At 34.3% G+C, this 22,242-nt stretch overlaps 7 protein-coding genes across 8 annotated transcripts; 5 read left to right on the top strand and 2 right to left on the bottom strand.

Annotated features, from left to right (window-relative positions):
- Window positions 1–567: 567 nt before the first annotated feature.
- On the top strand, window positions 568–2,461 carry LOC108978208 (kelch domain-containing protein 4). Its single transcript, XM_018948366.1, has 4 exons — window positions 568–759; window positions 823–1,128; window positions 1,190–1,610; window positions 1,685–2,461. Exons 1-4 carry the CDS (start codon window positions 646–648, stop codon window positions 2,386–2,388), a joined length of 1,545 nt encoding a protein of 514 aa, XP_018803911.1. The 5' UTR covers window positions 568–645; the 3' UTR covers window positions 2,389–2,461.
- On the bottom strand, window positions 2,421–3,473 carry LOC108978219 (probable phosphomannomutase). Its single transcript, XM_018948378.1, has 2 exons — window positions 3,413–3,473; window positions 2,421–3,340 (listed from the first exon to the last, which is right to left on the bottom strand). The coding sequence occupies exon 2, from the start codon at window positions 3,307–3,309 to the stop codon at window positions 2,536–2,538; it is 774 nt and encodes a 257-aa protein (XP_018803923.1). The 5' UTR covers window positions 3,310–3,340; window positions 3,413–3,473; the 3' UTR covers window positions 2,421–2,535.
- A 316-nt stretch (window positions 3,474–3,789) lies between these two features.
- On the top strand, window positions 3,790–7,535 carry LOC108965521 (melanotransferrin). Of its 2 annotated transcripts, XM_018928007.1 has the most exons (9): window positions 3,790–3,807; window positions 3,864–3,942; window positions 4,225–4,658; window positions 4,716–4,849; window positions 4,913–5,073; window positions 5,138–5,664; window positions 5,765–5,929; window positions 5,991–6,657; window positions 6,715–7,535. In XM_018928007.1, exons 2-9 carry the CDS (start codon window positions 3,885–3,887, stop codon window positions 7,107–7,109), a joined length of 2,541 nt encoding a protein of 846 aa, XP_018783552.1. In that variant the 5' UTR covers window positions 3,790–3,807; window positions 3,864–3,884; the 3' UTR covers window positions 7,110–7,535. The 2 variants fall into 2 exon arrangements, with proteins under 2 accessions (XP_018783552.1, XP_018783546.1); XM_018928001.1 differs by lacking the exon at window positions 3,790–3,807 and having other exon boundaries at window positions 3,814–3,942.
- A 936-nt stretch (window positions 7,536–8,471) lies between these two features.
- LOC108978256 (phosphoacetylglucosamine mutase) lies at window positions 8,472–12,476 on the top strand. The gene is made up of 4 exons (XM_018948420.1): window positions 8,472–8,560; window positions 8,794–9,000; window positions 10,353–11,790; window positions 11,847–12,476. The coding sequence occupies exons 2-4, from the start codon at window positions 8,900–8,902 to the stop codon at window positions 11,952–11,954; spliced, it is 1,647 nt and encodes a 548-aa protein (XP_018803965.1). The 5' UTR covers window positions 8,472–8,560; window positions 8,794–8,899; the 3' UTR covers window positions 11,955–12,476.
- A 1,331-nt stretch (window positions 12,477–13,807) lies between these two features.
- On the top strand, window positions 13,808–15,253 carry LOC108978263 (eukaryotic translation initiation factor 2 subunit 2). Its single transcript, XM_018948432.1, has 3 exons — window positions 13,808–13,978; window positions 14,136–14,538; window positions 14,603–15,253. The coding sequence occupies exons 1-3, from the start codon at window positions 13,964–13,966 to the stop codon at window positions 15,124–15,126; spliced, it is 942 nt and encodes a 313-aa protein (XP_018803977.1). The 5' UTR covers window positions 13,808–13,963; the 3' UTR covers window positions 15,127–15,253.
- A 76-nt stretch (window positions 15,254–15,329) lies between these two features.
- Window positions 15,330–16,028, bottom strand: LOC108978271. Its single transcript, XM_018948445.1, has one exon. It carries the CDS (start codon window positions 15,943–15,945, stop codon window positions 15,343–15,345), a length of 603 nt encoding a protein of 200 aa, XP_018803990.1. The 5' UTR covers window positions 15,946–16,028; the 3' UTR covers window positions 15,330–15,342.
- A 293-nt stretch (window positions 16,029–16,321) lies between these two features.
- LOC108965469 (histone acetyltransferase KAT2A) lies at window positions 16,322–20,183 on the top strand. Its single transcript, XM_018927915.1, has 3 exons — window positions 16,322–17,953; window positions 18,858–19,513; window positions 19,580–20,183. Exons 1-3 carry the CDS (start codon window positions 16,737–16,739, stop codon window positions 20,107–20,109), a joined length of 2,403 nt encoding a protein of 800 aa, XP_018783460.1. The 5' UTR covers window positions 16,322–16,736; the 3' UTR covers window positions 20,110–20,183.
- The last annotated feature ends 2,059 nt before the right edge of the window (window positions 20,184–22,242 follow it).

Here is a 22,242-nt window from a genome sequence, read left to right as displayed (position 1 = left end):
AATTATGCTCAAAACTATATATTGCTCTAACAGACGCATGTTCGCTCTTTTACTTATGTTTCTATACAGTTTACATGCAGACATGTGTATTCATATGAATTCTTYTTGTGCATATTTATGAATACATGTGCAATTGAATACATTCGAATTAAATTACTTTCTCTGATATAGACAGAACGTTTATCATTTTATATTATACGTTCTCTGCAAGCATAAATAAGTAGCGACATCTGTTGACCATTTCTTATTGACTTGTGGCTTTGCTAAATCCACTCGCAGAGATATAAAAATGTTTTGGGGTCAGTGTATTAAAGCAAAAAAACTTTTTGCAATCAAATAAATAAAAAAAATTATAATAAAATTAATTTTATACTTCGTAACCATGAAGTGTTTGAAAAGACGTAGCACTTTACAGGTTCATCTTTTATTTGTTTAAATTTTCCACTATAATTTTTTATAAGAACTAATTTTAACAAACTCTTTATTTCCTAATTTTTCTCTGGCTCTGTGCATACCTGCATTGTTATTTAAATAAATGCTTTAAAAAGCAACCCTGATTAATACACGTGCAACCGGTGTTTTATTTATAAAATTTTGCAATAGACTTTCACTAAATTACATTACACATTTAAATTTATTTTAATCATGGGTAAGAAGGATAAAAATAAGAAGAAAGGTAAAGGGGCTGAAAAGACGGCTATGAAAACGGATAAGAAATTGGCAGCCAAGCAAAAGCGTATGTTGGAGAAGCTTGGTGAGGTATGTTGTTATAAATAGTAAACAATTGTAATAGATACTATATCTCGCAATGACAATTTTTAGGCTGATATAGCAGAGGTGGTAGCTAAATTAGAGGCTGAGGAAACACGGCGTAAAACCGTGACGGAAGAGATTTGTCCACCGCCAACGCCACGTTCGAATTTCACTTTGGTCGCCCATCCCGAAAAAGAAGAGCTCATACTTTTTGGTGGAGAATTTTATAATGGTCAACGCGTTTGTGTTTACAATGATTTGTTTTTCTATAATATTGCAAAAAATGAATGGAAGCAAGTGCAATCTCCAGCAGGACCAGCACCACGTAGCGGTCATCAAATGGTTACTGTAGCAACGGATGGCGGCCAATTATGGGTATTTATTTTAAGTATACTATTTTATGTATTCCAAACTATTTTTCCATTTTTTTTTTTAGGTTTTCGGTGGAGAGCATGCCAGTCCGTCGCAGCTGCAATTTTATCATTATAAAGATCTTTGGGTGATGCGTATGAAAACGCGTACATGGGAAAAAGTGAATGCACCGAATGGACCAAGCGCCCGTAGCGGTCATAGAATGGTTGTGAACAAAAAACGTATATTTATTTTTGGAGGCTTCCACGATAATAATCAGTCTTACCGTTATTTTAACGACGTACACATATTTTCGTTGGAATCATATGTATGGTTGAAGGTCGACGTAAGTGGTGCCCTTGTACCAGCACCGCGTTCCGGTTGCTGTATGGCAGCTTGTCCCGATGGTAAAGTACTTATATGGGGTGGTTATTCAAAGGCAGCAATTAAGAAAGATGCAGACCGTGGCGTTGTACACACAGATATGTTCTCACTTGTGCCTGATAGTAAGTTTTTTCTTGTCAACTGGTAATTAGAGTCATGTTCATATTTTAAAACACTTGTGCATTTAATATTGCAGAGACCAATTCAGATAAATTTAAATGGGTCACAGTAAAACCTGGTGGCTATAGGCCCCTGCCACGGAGTAGTGTTAGTTGTACGACAGCTCCTAATGGTAAGTCGTATTGTTTTGGTGGTGTCATGGACATTGATGAAGACGAGGAAGATATAAAAGGACAGTTCGGCGAGGAGCTTTTGTCACTGGACTTAACTACGCAAACCTGGCGATTATTGGAAATAACTAAAAAGGAAAAGAGCATTAACAAGAAAAACAAAGAAACGACGACGCAGGATGTCGAAATGGGGGTGGCTACAAACTCTGCTGGGACCACAAGTACAGATGGCATATTTACCGTTACAGTGGCAGGACCAAGTATAAGTAGCAACGCGTCTTTACCGAAAGTACCCAGTTTGTTTCCAAACCGACGACCGAAGAATGTGCCTTCACCCCGCATGAACTCTGGTTTATGCGTATCGAAAGGTGTGCTTTACGTATATGGTGGGCTTTATGAGGAAGATAACAAACAATACACATTCAATGATTTCTATGCTTTGGATTTGCATAAATTGGATGAATGGAAATCTATCATTCCCAACGATATGAACGCACATGAATGGGTTGACAGTGAAAGTAGCGATACGGATGAGAATGAGGATGATAGCTCTGAAAGTGATAGTGACAGTGATGACGATGACGATGACGCAGGAATGGAAACTGATTAATTGTTAATTACAATAAGTAATAAACTCAGATATTACATAGATCTTCGTTTTTGTAAGTCTTTTAGAAAAATAATTGGATATATATTTATTATTAACGATTCTTGTTAAATGTAAAAAAAGCAAGCAAGGAAAAACATAAAATGCAATTTAAGGATTGGAAAGTTGCAGCAATTCTGTAAGTATACGGCGTGTGTCATCAGGCGTGGCGACTTTATGCGATATCACGCGTGGGTCAATGAAAATTTCGTAATCGTTCCCGCCGGGTTCAGTCTTATCACCGAAAAAGTGTATTTCTTTAAATTTGTAATTGGCCTCAATATATCGCAGAGAATATGTTTTATCCCAACCTTTTGGAAACACGTCAAAACTGATTTGGCCACCAATACTGTATTGTAAATCAACATCTACGAATTCTTTTTGAAGTATTTTAATCATTTCTTCACGCACAGGATGTTTTTTCTCGTATTCGACGAACATGTTTCGCTCCGAACGCGTACATTGTCTACCCATTGGACATACATTCATCATACCATTTCTAAATTCTATGAAAGTACCCCGCTTAATGGGCAAATCCAGTTCAGACAAATAACGTAGTACAAAATTAATAAACCGTTTCAATGTGGGTTCGCCAAGATGTTGTATTATGTTTTGTTTTCCAGCTTCTTTGCCATGATCAATTTGCACTAAACCATTTTCAGGGAACAGGAAATCAAATTCCTCAAGTATTTTTTTACCATTTAATTGTTCAAACATTTTTTCCAAATCAGAACCGCCAACAGTTGCAATATTTGCCCGCGGCTTCACTTTTGAGTACATGAATGCTTCGAATTCTGGTTGAATATTGCTGCGTGGATAGGTCAGTGTACCATCCACATCAAAAAGCAATAAGAGCTCATCTCTTTGCAAATTTGCTGTCGTCATTTTACACAAGGAATTATTTGAATGATCAATACTTAGGTAAGAAGATGTAAAATGTTAAAATCAGGTTAAATTGTTAAAAACAATGGATAATGGATTCCAATACTTGATTATTTAAAGAAAATCCACGTATCCAATTGGGCGAACTGATAACCGGCCATCAGCTGATAATAAGTAATAGTGTTGCCACAAGTAAATTAAAATTGTAGTAAAATAGGTCGTAGACCACCAAGCAACGGTACTTATTGCAAAATTCAATAAAAAGGAATCGCTAGTATTTGCACGAATTTAAATGTATACGTAAATCAACAAAAATATAAAAAAAGGATATTTTAATAAAGTCCATACAGAAGACGTTTTGAAGCTGTATCCCGAGAACGTGTATTACGTTCTCTGCTGTACCTAAACATGCACTAAATTTTTTTGAGTTGACGTTCGCTGTCATTATTTCACTTTGGTATTTGCTTTGGTACTGCCGCCATTCTAAACATTTTGTTGGGTGTGTCATTTCATTAATTGCTGTAAACAAAAATTGTATCTTTTAATTTTTATTGCAGAGTACTAAAAACTACCTCAAAATGTTGCGAATATGTTTACTAAGCATATTTATATTCCTGTTGCAGGGGAAGGATATAGGTAAGATCGAAAGAACATGCGATGCGAAAGTTGCTTAGTTTTGATGAGGAAGAAAACATGACGCATTCAGAAAGCAACAATTAATGGGGCGTTGCTTAATTTAATAATATTTATTATTTAAAGTAGTGATATTAATATAACATAATTAATTTAATAATATTTATTATTTAAAGTAGTGATATTAATATAACATATAAGTTCATAGTAATTTATATTTTATCAAACTTATAATTTTATATTAAAATTGTTCGAAAGTCTCACTTAATATTCTTGTATTCACAGATGCTCAACATCACTATGAATATGAGCGACAAGTTAAAAACATTATTTGGTGCACCAAATCACTTGAAGAACAATATAAATGTCAAAACCTCACCGTTGCCATTGAACGTGATCGAGCTTTATTTGATGATGCGTATTTAAATCTCACGTGTTTTTTGGGTTATAGCGCGGATGAATGTATTCACCATATCGATCATGAAAAAGCACACGTAACAACACTTGATGCGGGTGACGTTTTTACAGCTGGTAGATACAATTCTTTAGTACCTATAATGCAAGAAAAGTTTGCCGGTGGTCTTTCAAATTATCACGCTGTCGCTGTTGTCAAAAAAGACACTTTGCAAGATGTTTACAGTTTAAGAGATTTGCGAAACAAACGTGCCTGCTTCCCGTGGGTGGGTAGCATGGCCGGGTGGATTGTGCCCATTTATACGGTAATTATAATTACTAATTTTTTTAGATATTTCACTAATATACTTTCTTATATGCAGTTGCAACGTGAAGGTGGCATGGAAGTAGTTGACTGCAACAATCAAGTCAAAACCGCTGCCAATTATTTTAATAACTCTTGCGCCGTGTACTCATTGATCAACAAATACAATCCAATTGGAGACAATTCTGATAAGTAAATGTTTAAAAAGATTTCACTTTACATGTATGAATAATTTTAAATATTTTTTGTCCACAGACTATGTACGCTGTGCACAGGTAAAATACCTGGTGGAAGATGTTCGGCAAAAGATCCTTACTTTGGCTACGATGGTGCTTTCCGTTGTCTCCTCGAAGCTGGTGAAGTGGCTTTTCTACGCGACTCAACAGTCACGGAAATGCTGCAAACTAACGAATTCAGTAAGCTGGCCATAATAAAAAATTATATACTTTTTTTAAATCGATTCCTTCTTCCAAAATAAAGGTAGTTTATCACCTGATCGCTTTGAACTGCTTTGTCGTGATGGTCGTCGAGTGCCTGTCAGCGAATACCGCCAATGCAACTGGGGTGTTATCCCCTCCGATGCAGTCGTTACGTCCTCTGCACGAAATTCATTCGAACGAAAGAAATTTCAACAATTTTTAAGACGTATAATTGAACTTTACTCAGATGCTCTGCGCGAAGAAGCGAACGAGCAAAATAAACGTTTAAATGGCGAGGCGGGAAATAATTTCAATTACAATGTAAACAATGATCAATACGGTAACACTTACGGAGTAAATAACAATAATCCGTATAATTCAAATAATCCATACGACACATCCAATACATACAACCGAAACCCTTATGATAATTATGATGGTGGTAATAGCGGTTTTCGCAATGATCGTTTGGATTCAAGTTTCACAACGGATCGCAATTATCCGGATGGTACGAACGAAACCATTCTATATGAGAAATTCCGAATATTCGAGTCACGTCGTCATGGCAAAGCAAACCTTATGTTTCAGGTGAGTACTGTGAACGTTTGAAAAATAATTTAATGACTAAACCTATAAATGCATTTTCAATTTAAATTTTTTTTATTTATTGTCAATGCTCAAATTGCAGGATTCTGCACGATCGCTAATATTAATTCCAGAAGATGATCAATCATTTAGCAAACATTTGCAAGACACAACCACTTACATTTATGGTATACGTGATTGTCCAGTACCTAGTATGACACTGTGTGTAACATCCGATCCAGAGCTAGAGAAATGTATTAAAATGAAGGCAGGTTTCCTTTGCTTTTATTAGAATTGTATTTAATAAACTTACATCTTTATTCCCTTAGATTGCTTTAAAAGCACAAATATTAAAACCTGAACTGATATGCAAAAAGGAACATTCGCACATTAATTGCATGCAATGGATCCAATCCGGAAAAGCTGATATCGCCGTATTTGATGCAGGCGATGTATATACTGGTGGTTTGAATTATGACTTGATTCCTTTTATGTCTGAAGTTTACAATTTGGGCGAACCGGAGTATTATGTTGTAGCCGTCGCGAAGGAGGAAGATCCAGACACTGAACTGACATATCTAAAGGGCAAATATACATGTCACACAGGCATTAACACCGCCGCTGGCTGGACCTATCCAATGGCCTTCCTCATATCGAACGGTTGGATACGCCCATACGGTTGCGATTCAATACGTGCTGCTGCTGAATACTTCACGAAGTCGTGTATACCTGGCGCTATCAGTAATGAATATAACACTGGCGTACCCTACGACAGCATGTGTGATCTTTGTCATGGCACCAGCTATCGTTATTGTAGACGTGATGCATCTGAAGATTACTATGGTCATACCGGTGCATTCCGTTGTCTAGTTGAGGGTGGAGGACATGTGGCGTTTATGAAGCATACCACTGTTATGGAAAGTACGGGTGGCAAACGTAAAGAGTGGTGGGCTCGAAATACACTCAACGATGATTTCGAATTACTTTGTACCGATGGTAAGCTACAACAAAGAAATTTGTTTTAACTCCAATTAAACATATAAATTATTGCAGGTACTCGCGCTGAGTTGCATGACTATAAAAAATGTAACTTGGGTAAGGTTAAGGCAAATGCAATTGTAACGCGTGGCGGTGTTAACTACAATGACACCCAAATTAATGCATACATTAATTTATTAACCTACGCCCAACAACTGTACGGTCGCAAAAATACCGATACGTTTAGCTTCAGTATGTTCTCTTCCCCGATGGGCTTTTACGATCTAATCTTCCAAGACGCCACACGCCAACTACGCGTCATACCACCTAATCAACGTCGCTACGATATCTACTTGGGCAGCAACTTTATGCGTGCCCGACGTATCACTGATTGTTATGCCGGTGCAGCGCAGTTAATGGTTTCCGTACCGCTTCTCTTTATTTTATATGCTTTTCTCTTAGGATTTTGAGAGCAAATTATTCCATCTATACTTTAGGTATTTAAAAATAATTACTATTTTTTTAAACAATATTACTAAAGTAATTCCAAAATAGTTCAAAAATTGACACTTATAAAAATAAATACCTTAGGTTAAGTATAAAGAAGGTATGACTTGTTAAAGCAACAATCATATGTTTTCACGTTTATATGTCGTAATTTCTACAAAACAATGTACGCAGTGCATTTTGCAACATAAGCACAAAGGTAGATTATTTTACATCTACACACTTATGTATCTCAAATAAGCAAATTGTTGTCCATATGTATTCTCGTATAGCTCGTAATCAAAATATTTATACATTCATAATTAAGTGCCTTATATTGAAACATTCCGTCCAAATTTTTTTATGTAGAAATCCGTCCAGTTTTTTATATTTATAACGAAGTATATACACACAACATATGTATATGCTTAAAGTAACTGTAACCAATACAAATATATGGTATAATAAAGAAATATTCTTTTGTAAAAATTTCTGGAATATTTATTTTCACCACCTCAAATATCTTGTCTACCTTCTGAGAATATCTGTTGGTGTCATTCGTAAGAGTGGGAAGTGTGAAAGTGTGTTTGTGGTAAAAAAAATTGTACTTGTTTTTTTTTCATATTATTATTGTTCGAACCAATTATTTTTTGAAGTCAATTTCATATTTTATACAGGACAAATGGAGCTGAGTGCGCGGTTCCTTTTACAATTTTTGGTCTATAAATACACAGAAGCAGCAATGAAAAATGTGTTTATTTTTGTAGTAGTAAAAACAACTCTCAAATCTTACCGGTAAGTGTTAGTAAATAGCATTTACATGACAATCCTTGGCCAAACCCATTCGGCTTACGTAGATGTGAATGTTGTGTTAATGAGGTGTTTTCTACAATTTTATTTTTGCTTCATTACGCAAAAATTATGAAATGATTGAATATGTAAAATTTTCCCAACTTTAGATAATTGACAGAATTTTTTTTTTTTTTTTCATTTAAATCAAATTAAATTCCTAAATTCAAAACATTGTATTTTAAAAGGAAAGGGAAGTTGGCAAGAAAAACGATTTCAGCGTTTTTTGATGTTCTCATAGTGTTGGAAAACATTATAAACAAACTTGAAATATATTGTTAAATATTATTTATCTAAATAAATTGCTGCGAATTTGAGAATATTTTCCTTTGATTATGAGATATTAAAACAATTGATTTTATATTATAAAATAAAACCACTGAAATTTCGCTATAAATGAACCGTTAAATTTGGTAATCGTAATCGTAATCGACTTTACTTGATAAATTTTACGCTCTGTGGGTGTTGCGCTATTCTCACAGTTCTGATATTTTGACATTTGGTCATTTTCTAGCTTTTAACAAATGATATCGGCTGTTTTCCCGGAAACTTTTCGAGTTGTACATTTCATTCAAAATATTTTAAAGTAAGCTCTCATAAGTGAATTTATATTGAAAATCACAAAAAACAATAGCGCAAAGAAAAATAAATATCTTTTCTCACACTATCAAAATAATGGTGTGCCACCTCTAAACAGTAGGAGGCCGTTAATACAAATACATACAATTGATTATATGTATTACATATATTAAAATATTGTTGATAAATTCCAAATCAAGTCTTCCCGGTTTTGAGATAATATACTTTTACTCTCTGTAGGTGCCGTGCCATTGTCTACGAACGTGTTTTGTTGTGTGTCGTGGCAAATAACTCGAATTTCTGCGTTTGGTGTTTCGAATCAAAGTGAATTGTTGAATACTACAAAATGTCCATAAACCTACGAACAGTGTACGCGTTTGCAAGGGAAATGTATCCAAAGAAGTCAACAGCACCAATACAATATGGCACGGCAGGTTTTCGTGGCAAGTAAGTGAAATTTAAATTATATTGAGAGCTGTTAATATTATTTCTTACAATTTGTTTAAAAACTTTGATGTAGACTGATAAAGGCATAAGTGCTAGCAGAACATATTCTGTAATACCGGTGATTGAAGTTCCCAATATTCAACTGTATATTCATATTTTAAACCCAACCGCGTGAACCATTATATATGCATCTGTATGTATACATATGCATGCCTGCCACCTCCCTATAATTCCCACATAACATTTTTATTTATAGATTTTTTGTACCGCATATTATTATTTTGTATAAATTACACAAACAAGTATATACTTTATATCAAAGAAGCCACGCCAATAAATGGCTAACTCGATGCATTAGTCTAAATGGTAGCAGCTGACCTGCTTAAAGGTCAAAGCACATATGTTAGTTAATATGTATGTATATACAAGTAATTATTGCTAGTAGGCACGGCATTTTATATATACATACATCTATTACAAACACTAAAAACTTGCCAATCACCCCTTCAAAAATAAACCTAGGCTTTCTTACAGTTTACGTACATATAAAAATACATATATGTTCGTTGATATTGTTTGTTTTTTTAACCATTTGCTCTGAATTATTAAAGCAAAAACTATTGGGGCCAAGTAGCCACAATCTAGGGCATTGTATACAGGTGAATCACAGCTAGCCGTTATTGCTATGTAATGCATGGGTTGAATCACCTCCGAACCATTGCAGCTCCCTTCACTTTTTTTTTGCAATGACTAGATACTTTTTGCCATTTGTAATACAAATTATTTCCATATTCTGGGAACTTTTATTTTGTGCTTTCATGCATTTTCAACTTCAAGGTAAACAACTGTTCCATTACCTACTAAGGAATTGAAATCGCCTACCGAAAGCATGCTATAAAATTTATGAGTTGTATGATGTCTTGTAATATGCATTTGTTATGTACTTCATATAGATATGTATACATACTATTTGTCTCGAATCTGTTCTTAATTGCTTGAGCTTAATTAAGACTCTGTTTCCTTATGTATTGAGATGCATGCTTATTATGATATTACAACATTACTAGCCACACATATATTATTATGCACAGATAGATTTTGCTATAACAAATAAAATAAACACCGGTATGTACGTAAGTACACTATTATCAGTACATTATCTTTTGTTGTTAATATTGCAAACAAACCGCAAAAGTGCTGTTGATAAACTTGTGTATCAGTTCTTACATACATGTACTATATGTATTAATTTTGTACACAATATAGTGAGATATTAAATTTTATTTTAGTTCTACATATGAATGTATATACATACAAATTAATATGTTTCTAATGGCATTTTTTTATTTCAGAGCCGAATTCCTGGACAGTGTTATGTACCGCATGGGCGTTTTAGCTACACTTCGTTCTCGAATTCGTGGCGGCGCTGTGATTGGTGTAATGGTCACTGCCTCCCATAATCCAGAGCCGGATAATGGTGTCAAATTGATTGACCCAAAAGGTGAAATGCTGGAAGCCAGTTGGGAATCCATTGCGACTGATTTGGCTAATGTTGAGGATAGCGAACTTGAAGCGCATGTTGCCAAGATTATAAGTGATAACAAAATAGACGTAGGTTCTTCTTCCATTGTATTTGTCGGTATGGATAACCGCTACCATAGTCCACGGCTGCTGAAGGCTGTGGCTGACGGTGTAATTGCGCTAAAGGGAAATGTTCGTGAATTTGGTATTGTTACGACGCCAATGTTGCACTTCTTTGTAGTAGCTGCTAATACTAGAGGTGCCTACGGTCAGCCAACGGAGGAGGGATACTACAAAAAATTGATCACAGCATTTGAAATATTACGTGGTGACAAATTAGAAAATGGCAACTACAGCAATAAGTTGGTATTCGATGGTGCAAATGGTGTAGGTGCACGAAAAATGCTGCAGTTTATTAAACGAATGCATGATTCCTTGCAAGTGGATGTAATTAATAAGGGCGATGGAAAAATAAATGAGAACTGCGGTGCTGATTATGTGAAAGTGAAGCAAGGTGTGCCCATAGGTATGCCAATTGTGGAACCATATACCCGTTGTGTGAGCGTCGATGGTGATGCCGATCGCGTAGTATACTTCTTCACCGATGATAAAAATCATTTCAGATTATTGGATGGTGACCGTATTGCTACGTTAGTAGCAGACTATCTTATGGAAATGGTAAAACGTTGTGGGCTTGATCTGAGTATGGGTTTGGTGCAAACAGCATATGCTAATGGTGGTTCAACGGACTATATTTCCAATACGTTGCAAGTACCAGTGGCATGCGTACCCACTGGTGTTAAGCATCTGCATCATAAAGCACTGCAATACGATATTGGTGTATATTTTGAGGCTAACGGACACGGAACTGTTATATTCAGCGAAAATGCTAAGAGTCTGATAAAGGCGGAATCCGAAACAAGTGTGGACGCGAAAACACTACTGCATGTTATAGATCTCATCAATGAAACCGTGGGCGATGCCATATCGGACATGTTGCTAGTCGAAACAATTTTGAACCATAAGGGCTGGGACGTTAAAGACTGGTTGGCGACGTACGATGATTTGCCGAATCTTCAATTGAAAATTAAAGTTCAAGATCGTAATGTCATCACGACAACCGATGCAGAGCGTGTTTGTGTGACACCAGTCGGTCTGCAAGAAGCCATAGACAAGGTGGTATCCAACTATAAAAGAGGCCGTGCATTCGTAAGACCATCAGGTACAGAAGATGTGGTGCGTGTCTATGCAGAAGCAGCTACCAAAAACGTAAGTTTAACATTTACATAAAAGTATAAAAGTGTTAATTTATTTCGTTGTTATAGGAAACCGAAAGCCTTGCTTATGAAGTGGGAATTTTAGTGCAACAGCTGGCTGGAGGCGTTGGACCAGAGCTTATTCATCCTGGAAAGACAATAAGTGCCCACATCTAAATATTTTAAATATTCCTCTCTCAAAAGAAAAAAACTATTTCAAGCTGAAATCTGCCTTCAAAGCGGACTCTTTAATGCTCTTGCTACACAACGATAAAATGTCTAAAAGTTACTTACATGTACATGCCTTCCTTAAAATAAGTAGTTAGACGAAAACACTTTCATTCATTTTCTACAGATCGTTTATTATTGTGTTACATGTTATTATTAATTAATTTTTTTTGTTTTTTTTTCTGTACTGCAGATATGCATTTAAATTTGCTTTGTAATGCGGAACTGCCTTGAATTAAAAACAAATATTTTATGTAAAAGCTATATGTAAGCATTAATTGAGTTTTAACTATGTATTAAATGTACATACAGACATGTGTTCAAGAAGTTATGTGCTTATTTCATTTTGTTTTTAACACTATAATGTGCTCGCCTTTAATAGAAAATTGCGTGAAATCATTTGTAAATTTAATAATCTCCATTACAAAAATATTTGTAAATTTAATTTATTTTAAGTATTAAAATGCGTTAATGAAACAACGAAATACATTCGTATACAAAAATCTTTGAGTTTAATTTTAGTACGTTTGAAAATAGTAATTCCATAATGCAACATAAAGTTCCCAGAAGTTGAAAAATTCAATCTTAATTATTTATCCTTTCATAAAAGTGCAACTTTTGTTTTTAAGAACTTAAATTTAATTTCAACTTTGCTTTCAATCCAAAGAATTTGGCATTCACATGATTTTACTGGTCCTTTGAACAAATTGTCACCCCGAAAACGATGAAACAGGTGCTCTAACCGTGTTAGTGCAGGTAAAATAATTTAAAACAACCGTTCTCAATGGTCACAATGATAAACTGCTAATTTTCTTCTTCATGGATCAAGATCTGCTAATCGAGAACGCTTAAGGAATAATTATTTCGGTGTATGCTTACTAAATAACGTTTCCGTTCCCACAATTTACATCCGGTTAAGAGCTGCCAACTCCAAATTGGGAAATATTTTATGCCGCGACAAGAACAACAATAACTGACGAACTTGCATTTTTGCTGAAATAAAATGTTGTTTTTTTTATCGCCTACAGACGATTAGAGAGAATAGCTGTGAATGTAACGCTTTTCCATTTTGATTTGACTGCGTTTACACGCGCATACTTTTATGGTCCAAACTCATGGCTTGACCCCCAAAGCAAAGACTTATCTGTCAAAGTCAAAGTCTGAAGCAAAGCGAATCAAAAGATTGAAAATTTGACCAGCCTCAGAAACGCAGTATACGTTGCCGCAACAAAATAGACATGAAAACTAGTAATAACATTATTCAGATAAAATATATTGCCTGCTTGAATAAAAATCATGAAAGGTTGACAAAAATCACATACATTATTAAAAATTTCGAATCAAATATTATTTAATGGTAATCGTACTTTTATTGCGCAGTATATAAATACTTTAAAATTCGAATTTAAGCACATGTTTCTTCTCAAATACTTGTATTTCATTACTCAAACATTAAATTTGACAGGCAATCGATCGAATGTTGTCTTTTAACTCATATATCAATTATATCTTTGTAACATTAAAATCTTTATTCCTTTATTATTAAATTCTAAACTATCTTTGCAACTTCCTGTACTCAATTTTGTCATAAGTTTTATGAAAATATATATCCAATATTTTAGTGAAAAATTAATTATTTTTTGATATATTGCTTTTTTACCTCTGTGATTGATGCGTATGTTATTATAGAAAATTTCGAAGCGTTTATGAATACTGCTATTTATGAGTAAAGTATCGATAAAATATTGTGTTCAAAAATTCGATAAATAAAATATTAACATCGATGTAAACTGTCAACGATTAGTACATCATTTGCCTTGTCAGCTAAACGGGCTAGGATTGTCTGAATTGTCTGATGCAATACTACATTCGAGTTCTTATTTTTATAGAAAGTATTTTAAAAGGAACTTCCATCAACGTTGAAAAGACAAACAATTAATATAATTGAAATTACAATTATGGACGTAGAAAACGTAAGTTGTATACTTCTGACCTCTGTACAGGAATGAAAATGATGGAGATTTTGTGGTGAAACGTGTAAGTTTCTACCAGTATCACACATTTTTGTTGCTTTGAGGTTATGTGCATCCCCGAATTTATGATTGTTAAAAATGGTAATTTTCAATTCAGGAGTTTGATCAAACATTGTCGAAAAAGAAGAAAAAGAAGAAGACATTCGACCTTGACGCTGCACTTGGTCTTGATGATGGCAGTAAAAAAGAGGAGCCTAAAGAAGACGCTCCACTGGATAGCGGGGCTGCTGATTTAGAAGATATTTTGGATTTAGAAAGTTTTGGAAAGAAAAAGAAAAAGAAGAAGAAACCTTTTAATTTAGATGAGCATCCATCCGAAAAGGAAGGAGAGGAAGATGAAAGCAATGCTGCTGCAGTGCAGGAAGAACCAGAAGATGACGATATCAACCTAGATATGAACTTTTCAAAGGACAAAAAGAAAAAGAAGACTAAAAAGAAGGAATTAGGCGAACTATTACCCGATAAAGATGAAGAAGATAAAAGCGAGAACAAAGAAAATGGTAAGCATTTTAATTGTATTTTATAAACTATAGTCATGCAATACCGTTTCTTTTTTTCAAACAGTCGACGATAACAGTTCTTCATGGGCTGGTACAGATCGTGATTACACATATGATGAGTTATTAAAACGTGTATTCGAAATTATCCTTGATAAAAATCCAGATATGGCAGCTGGACGTAAACCGAAATTTGTCATGAGACCTCCACAAGTATTGCGTGTCGGCACAAAGAAGACTTCATTTGCTAACTTTATGGATATTGCAAAAACACTTCATCGCTTGCCAAAACATTTGTTAGACTTTTTACTAGCTGAATTGGGTACCAGCGGTTCAATGGACGGAAACCAGCAGCTTATTATTAAAGGTCGTTTCCAACCTAAACAGATAGAAAATGTACTGCGCCGTTATATCAAAGAGTACGTGACCTGCCACACCTGTCGTTCACCCGAAACTATACTGCAAAAAGATACAAGATTATTCTTCCTGCAATGCGAATCTTGCGGTTCTAGATGTTCCGTAGCAAGCATTAAATCGGGTTTCCAAGCAGTTACTGGCAAACGTGCTGCAATTCGTGCGAAAACTACATAAAAAAATTTTTGTTGGTGCGACTTTAGGATTTCTATTGTTCTTTTTCTAGTGGGGATTTATTTTGATGTAACAAATTCGATATATGACAAAGAACAATGAAAAAATAGAACAAGTTGAAATAAGCGAGGATTAATATTTTTTATTTAAATTTTAAACATACAAACCATTAAATAAATAAATAGTAAACCGATCATAAAAAAACTAACCATAGAAATGTTATCTTTTTGATGTTTTATATATATTCATATACCAGTCAATTATTTCGTCCTTGAAAGCCAATTCCATTGTTCTATCGCAACCTGTGTCGATGTCCCAACTAAAGCCGAATACGCCCACTTGACCACGAAACAAATCTGGCCTTCCAAAGACAAATACTTTGTTACCTACTGCAATTCGTGATGGGTCTAGTTGTTTTCTAGTTTTGTTCAGCAGCTTCTCTAATGCAATTAAAATATCTGAATTCTCCTTAATTGACTTTCTTATAAACACTTCATTTCGCAAGCGTTGTAATTCGAGAATGTCGCCTTCTTTTTTCGGAATAAACAAAGGCAAAATTGAGGTATTGTCATCAATTTCAAACTTATAGTGACCATTATTTTTACTCAGAACCAGTTTGCCCACTATCCGTGCATGTACCATAATTGTTCGAAAATGCACTTTGCCATCAAATGCTTCAAAAAATGTTGGCGAAGAGGCGCTGCAATGTTTGACGTCCATCAAAAGCATTGGCACACATTCCAGGTGCTTATTATCACTATCAGATGTTTTTAAACCGCATTTCGCCGAAAATTGTGCATCCAAACAATCACTACCGCTCATCTCAATATCTATTAATTTTTATATTTTAATTTTTGTACACTAATGAATGTATTTGGCGCTATTTTGTCCCTTTGAATCTTGAATGTCCCAATGAACCATCGAATATGCAATCACATTCAGCCAATTGAATATATCATAACATAGAAACTAAATAAGTTTTGATATAAATTTATCATATATTTCAGACTCATAAATTTTTATATGTAAATTATTATCTAACAAACAATTAAGATATCGTAAGTACCTTTTCTTAATTTATATATGCAACTGATTCATATAATTTCACAATTTGTTATAATAATTGTATATACAACTTTTGCGACTGGCAATACTGCAACATTTCACTTCGTCTTTCGGGCAGAGAACATACATTTATAATACATACATATATAAATGTACGTTCTCTGTTTCGAGTTCGTGTGTGTCAAAGTAAATGAACCAGTTACTTTGCGAGACGAAATTAAAATAAACATTTTTGGTGTTAAATATAATTATTGTAGAAAAGAAAAAATAAATTTAATACAATTTTCGAAACAAACACTTAAAAAGGAGTCAGTAAATACAAAGAGTAACGTTGAGACTTTTATCATAAAATTGCGGTGGAAGTAAGATTTGCCGAAGTTGTATTCGGCAGCTGTGTCAATACATTCACACAAAAAACTTTTTGTCTTTGTTTACACTCTTTCTGAATTGTGAAATTGCTGATCGAGATATTGCAATTCGTCAAAGTCTTCCAAAGCATTGGTAACCACCGTCAATAAACAAATTGAAATAAGTCGAATCGATTTGTTATGTCTGGCGGAGCACTGATAACACTAAAGGAAGATGCTACTGATGGTGGAGGTAATGCCAATGGAGGAGGGGGCAATTCTAATATTGCAAATAATCAACAAACATCCGGATCCGGAAACGTAAATGCTACTCCAGGTCACAACCCAAACGGTAGTAATAGTGGCCCTCCGGAAGGAACACGCCAAAATAGCTTACAACGCATTCAATTGCGAAAACAAAAAGTTTTTAACTTGCCTGTTCCGCAGAAGTTAGCAAAATTATCTATGTACTCTTCTTGCCAGAGCGAATGCTGCCGCTGTACTGGATGGAAAACTCCTCAAGAAAATCGTCATCGAGATGTAGAATCGTCAACGTATTGCCCTGAATTCACCGAAGAATGTCGCAGCTGTAGACACCCGCTTCAAAATCATATTGCCCATCTGGATGGCATATCGGGTTCTCAAATGAACGAACTTCTGGGTGCTATAATAGACATGGAAAATTTGTTCATGTCAATGCAACGCGTAGAAGATGAGGATACCAAAAAAGTGTATCTGTATTTATTTCGTCTCTTGCGTCAATGTGTCCTTAGTCGTCAACAAGCTGTTATTCATGGACCCCTGGGCGATCCACCATTCGAGTCGCCATGCATTGCAAAAGCCGTTTCATCATTTGTGTTCTATAAGTACAACCATTTAAGTCAAACTGAATTACAGACAATGACAGAAGTGGCGAAAACATTTCTAAATTTTTTAAATCATTACAACTTCGAACCACCATCAATGCGTCGCTCTGGATTAACGCATGAAGATGCTTCAACATATAAGATTAATTATACGCGATGGCTAGTGTTTTGCCATGTGCCCGCTTTTTGCAATTCTTTGCGTCATTTCGAAACATCGCTAGTGTTCGGTCGCACTTTATTGCGTACCATATTCAAGTATATGGCTGAGCAGCTAAGAAATAAATGTTCTTCCGAACGAGATCGCTTACCAGCTGATAAACGTTCAATTATAACGCAAATGCCCAAATTTTTAGATGCGCTAAAAGCTGAACTATTAAAAGACGACTCGCCGATTTGGGATCAAGGATTTCGTCCATCAACAGCTTTTATAATACAACAACGTAAACGTCAGCAAGAGGCGAGTACTGGAGCGGCAACTGGCAGTAAGCGATCCGGCACTGGAGAACCCGCACATAAAAGAGTCAAAAAGGAAAGCATTGATCGTGTCAGTGGGTAAGTTTTTGGCGGTATGTTCGTAACCGACTAATGAATATATATTTATATACATATGTATATATATAGATATATAACTATAAAAGTAATTTTAGTAATTGTGACTTGCAGATGGTAAATCGAGGAAATAGCAGAAAATAAGTTTAAGTGTTTGTTTTATTATATGCATATGCTTTCTTTTTTTTTTTTTTTTTTTTTTTTTGAAGAAAGACTGTGAGCACGAATAGTGCATGTGTAATTTTCCATTTCACAATTCTCGATTAACACATGAATCGAACAATGTATACAAATTAAGTACGTATGTGAATACACTAAAAAAAGATAAAGGATTTTTAGACTTTAATAAAATGTAGCTGACCAGTCAACGTTAAAAGTAAATGCAGTAAATGTGTTTTCTTTATACATATTGTATGAACTTAATGTGAATATCGATATATTGGGTTGATTGCGAGCGCTCGTGCACGTCCGTAAAGGAAGCTGCTTTGTGCACAACTGGAAAAGAAAATGTTTATAGTGACACAAAACAGTCGGCAACAAATGACATTTTTTTGTTTGTGTTTTTTCGCCGATACGAATACTTTGTCATCGTACGAAGTACTATTTTTTTATACCGTTTCTTATATTAAGGCTTTTTTAATGAGTAATAAGTAATTGGCGGCGTTGTACGAAATGCAGAAGGTGGACACACAAACGGGTTTATGTAGTCAAATTTAAAGCATGCTTTTAGGCGAACTTTACATGCAATATTTAATTAGTTATTTAATGTATTTTAATTAAATTGAATGCATGCGCATATTGTATAATATAAAATGCTTTTACATGGTATGTTTTCAATATAATAAAAATGCAGTTTCAGTTACATTTTTTATCTAAATAATCCATCTATTGAAAATGTGCATTTCAGAGAGTGTCAGTTTGAGGACCTTTCTGATGACACCGTTGTGCGTGCTATGAAAGCTATTTCAGAATCAAAGGCCATCAATAAATCAGAAATCTTATTTCCGGTCAATGTCTCCCGCGATGAAAATGTTAAAGCAGAGGAACAACAACGAGCCATTGAATTTCACGTAGTCGGAAATTCCCTAACAAAACAAGTGGATAAACAGACAATATTTTGGCTTATTGGACTACAAGCAGTATTTGCCTATCAACTACCCGAAATGCCACGTGAATACATAAGTCAATTAGTATTTGACACAAAACACAAAACGCTGGCACTTATAAAGGAAAATCAACCCATTGGCGGCATTTGCTTTCGACCTTTCGCTAGTCAGGGTTTCACAGAAATAGTATTTTGCGCCGTTACCATGTCCGAACAAGTTAAGGGTTATGGTACACATTTAATGAATCATTTAAAAGACTACAGCATTAAACATGGCATACGACATTTGCTGACCTATGCTGACTGTGATGCTATTGGTTACTTTAAAAAGCAAGGTTTCTCCAAGGATATTAAATTAGCTCGACCGGTCTATGCTGGTTTCATAAAGGAATATGATGGTGCTACGCTAATGCATTGCGAATTACACCCAAGCATCGTGAACACACAATTTATTTCTGGTAATTTAAAATTTCTAATTTTTACTTAGATAATTATTTAAATTTTAATTTTGCTCTACACAATAGTTATAAGAAAGCAGAGCGAAATACTGAAAGAATTAATAGCACAACGCCACAATGAGGTGCAAAAAGTGCGTCCTGGTTTAACTTGTTTCAAAGAGGGATTACGTTCCATACCAGTTGAATCGATACCCGGATTACGTGAGATCGGTTGGAAACCACAAATGCGTGCACAACGCACTTCACGTCCACTAGAAGAATCTTCCGACCCAGAAAAACTTGCAGCATCCTTTACTGCTGTATTACAGTCGGTGCGCCAGCATCAAGCCGCCTGGCCGTTCCTACGTCCAGTACCAGCGGCTGAAGTACCCGACTATTATGATCACATTAAATATCCGATGGATCTAAAAACTATGGGTGAACGCCTCAAGCAAGGATATTATGTAACACGTCGGCTCTTTATGGCTGATATGGCGCGTATTTTTTCCAATTGCCGTTTCTATAATTCACCGGAAACTGAATATTATCGTTGCGCTAATTCATTGGAACGTTACTTTCAGACCAAGATGCGGGAGTTGGGTCTATGGGACAAATGATGTTGCGCCCTCAATGCCGCCGTTGATATGCTTAGCGAACACGAACGCGTGGCGGATGAACACAATGTAAGCAATCCGGCGACAACAACTTCAGATAATATGAATATACAGCAGGGCGACAATAACGGTAGTAATGGTGCTGATGGAGACACTAATATTGTGTTGACAGTTAATTTGGGTGTGGTTTCCGCGCTGCCCGAGGATATATTTAAAAATTAGACTTTAGTGTGCTGCAGCTTAAATCAATAAATTATTTAAAAATAATACACTAAATAAATAATTTGAATTTAAACTCGTACATATGTTTAATCAGCACTTAATATGTATATAAATATCGCAACAAATAATATTTAAAATATATAAAAATAAAAATAAAAAATTAAAATTAGTTTAAAATATATAAAAATAAAAACAAAATTAAAATTGGGAATTTTAAATGTTATACATTTGTGGAAAGCAAAAATGAAACTTCGTTCGGAGTAGAAAACCAACACAATTTATATATACATGAAGACATACTAATTTATGTACCATATATACTATGTACTCTCAATATCTATATAAGACCCAATAAAATGTTATAGTAAAAAATCGTTGGCTATCTCTTATGTTTTTTTTCAACGAAGGAAAATATATTGTGATTTAGCATAATTTCTTTAATGCATACAGTAATTGTGATTAATATAATCAGTAGTATTTTTTGGTAGTGTACATTTTTATACAATAATACTGCAAATACATACATACATGCATATTTTGTATTAGCAAAAAAGCATTCGACCAAAATTATGCCGCGGCGTCGCGCATCAATTGCATATTCGTTTCCACTTTACCCATATGTACATACATATGTACATATATACAGCGTAATATATAACAACACATACGCTATACAGAATGTAACATACAGTTAGCAGCTGAAAATAACAAAGCAACAATTTGATTATTGCAAATATTCTTTTTGGATGTTTGTTGTTGTTGTCGCCTTTGCTTCTACTTATGATGTCATATTATCACATAATAGTATAATTTTAAACGTCTAAAGTCCATAACTACATACACCCATACATGTATATATGTATGTATGTATGTATATTGGTCTGACTCATATGCAGGCATACATATGTACATACCTAAATAAGTGATATTTTGAATGATTGCAGTATTTAAATCGACTTCTTTCTTTAGATTAGAATAATTCTCGTATTTTGTTTTTCTTCACTATTTCTTTTTTTTTGTTTTAATTATTTTTGTGCTTAAAAATCTAGGCATAAACAAAATGTTGGTATTTTTGTAAGACAAAACATTTCCTGATTTTTTTGCTCTTCATATTTGTAAATGGTTTACGATACTTTAGACATCGAGAAAGTATGAGAAACTCCATTCGTACATACATATGCAATTTGTTAATTAATTTTCTATCGTGTCATAGTTTTAACAAGAATCAAATTTAATAGTAATAATATTTAGTATTTTATTTTTATTTTATACACAAAAGCATGCTTCATTGTGTTTGACACGTATGTATGTAATTAATTTGTTTTAATCTAAAATGTATACGCTTTCCATATAGGTTAGTTGAGTCTATATACATATGTATATATATTAAATATATTGGTTTTTAATCGTTTTCCGACAATGCTAAATACAGCGTATCTACTATTGATTTTATACATACATACATGCTATTCAGTGGGATATTTCTTGATCGTTTACAGACTTTCTTGATTCACTTCAATTTCTTCATGTTTTTGTTTTTATTTTGTTCTTCTATAATTACCGTTATAAGAAATGTAACATTATATGTATTTGAGTTGCTCACTTGTTTGCATAGCTTCATGGAAAAGTTGTTATATACTAATGTACATAGAGTAATCCCTAAATTTAATGGCTGCACCGGTTTAATACATACAAATAGCTGTAGTTATGTATATCCATGTATATTTAGTGACAAGGAAATAAAATGCGGCTGTGCTGTAATTTGTTCATTCGAAGTTGTTGTGAATATTGAGTTGTTTGGTTCTTTAAGCATTTTATGAAAAATATTTCAGTTAAGTTTTTTTAAATAATAATAAATAATTGTTCAGATAATTACGTAATAAGTGCACAAATATCAAACAAAATTTAAAAAAT

Source organism: Bactrocera latifrons, unplaced genomic scaffold, assembly GCF_001853355.1.
Source record: "Bactrocera latifrons isolate USDA-ARS-PBARC rearing strain unplaced genomic scaffold, ASM185335v1 scaffold_1, whole genome shotgun sequence".
Lineage (NCBI taxonomy): Eukaryota > Metazoa > Arthropoda > Insecta > Diptera > Tephritidae > Bactrocera > Bactrocera latifrons.
The sequence above is the reverse complement of the archived record's forward strand: the minus strand, read 5'-3'. Positions and strand labels throughout refer to the sequence as shown.

Bases quoted from the DNA above. Each gene is read 5' to 3' on its own strand.
- LOC108978208 (XM_018948366.1), top strand. From the start codon at position 646: ATGGGTAAGAAGGATAAAAATAAGAAGAAAGGTAAAGGGGCTGAAAAG. The intron at 760-822 runs GTATGTTGTTAT...GACAATTTTTAG, and splicing joins TGTTGGAGAAGCTTGGTGAG to GCTGATATAGCAGAGGTGGT. The intron at 1,129-1,189 runs GTATTTATTTTA...TTTTTTTTTTAG, and splicing joins CGGATGGCGGCCAATTATGG to GTTTTCGGTGGAGAGCATGC.
- LOC108978219 (XM_018948378.1), bottom strand. From the start codon at position 3,309: ATGACGACAGCAAATTTGCAAAGAGATGAGCTCTTATTGCTTTTTGAT.
- LOC108965521 (XM_018928007.1), top strand. From the start codon at position 3,885: ATGTTGCGAATATGTTTACTAAGCATATTTATATTCCTGTTGCAGGGG. The intron at 4,850-4,912 runs GTAAATGTTTAA...TTTTGTCCACAG, and splicing joins ATTGGAGACAATTCTGATAA to ACTATGTACGCTGTGCACAG. The intron at 5,930-5,990 runs GCAGGTTTCCTT...TTATTCCCTTAG, and splicing joins AGAAATGTATTAAAATGAAG to ATTGCTTTAAAAGCACAAAT.
- LOC108978256 (XM_018948420.1), top strand. From the start codon at position 8,900: ATGTCCATAAACCTACGAACAGTGTACGCGTTTGCAAGGGAAATGTAT. The intron at 9,001-10,352 runs GTAAGTGAAATT...TTTTTATTTCAG, and splicing joins ACGGCAGGTTTTCGTGGCAA to AGCCGAATTCCTGGACAGTG. The intron at 11,791-11,846 runs GTAAGTTTAACA...TCGTTGTTATAG, and splicing joins CAGAAGCAGCTACCAAAAAC to GAAACCGAAAGCCTTGCTTA.
- LOC108978263 (XM_018948432.1), top strand. The intron at 14,539-14,602 runs GTAAGCATTTTA...TTTTTCAAACAG, and splicing joins AAGCGAGAACAAAGAAAATG to TCGACGATAACAGTTCTTCA.
- LOC108978271 (XM_018948445.1), bottom strand. From the start codon at position 15,945: ATGAGCGGTAGTGATTGTTTGGATGCACAATTTTCGGCGAAATGCGGT.
- LOC108965469 (XM_018927915.1), top strand. From the start codon at position 16,737: ATGTCTGGCGGAGCACTGATAACACTAAAGGAAGATGCTACTGATGGT. The intron at 17,954-18,857 runs GTAAGTTTTTGG...TGTGCATTTCAG, and splicing joins AGCATTGATCGTGTCAGTGG to AGAGTGTCAGTTTGAGGACC. The intron at 19,514-19,579 runs GTAATTTAAAAT...TCTACACAATAG, and splicing joins GAACACACAATTTATTTCTG to TTATAAGAAAGCAGAGCGAA.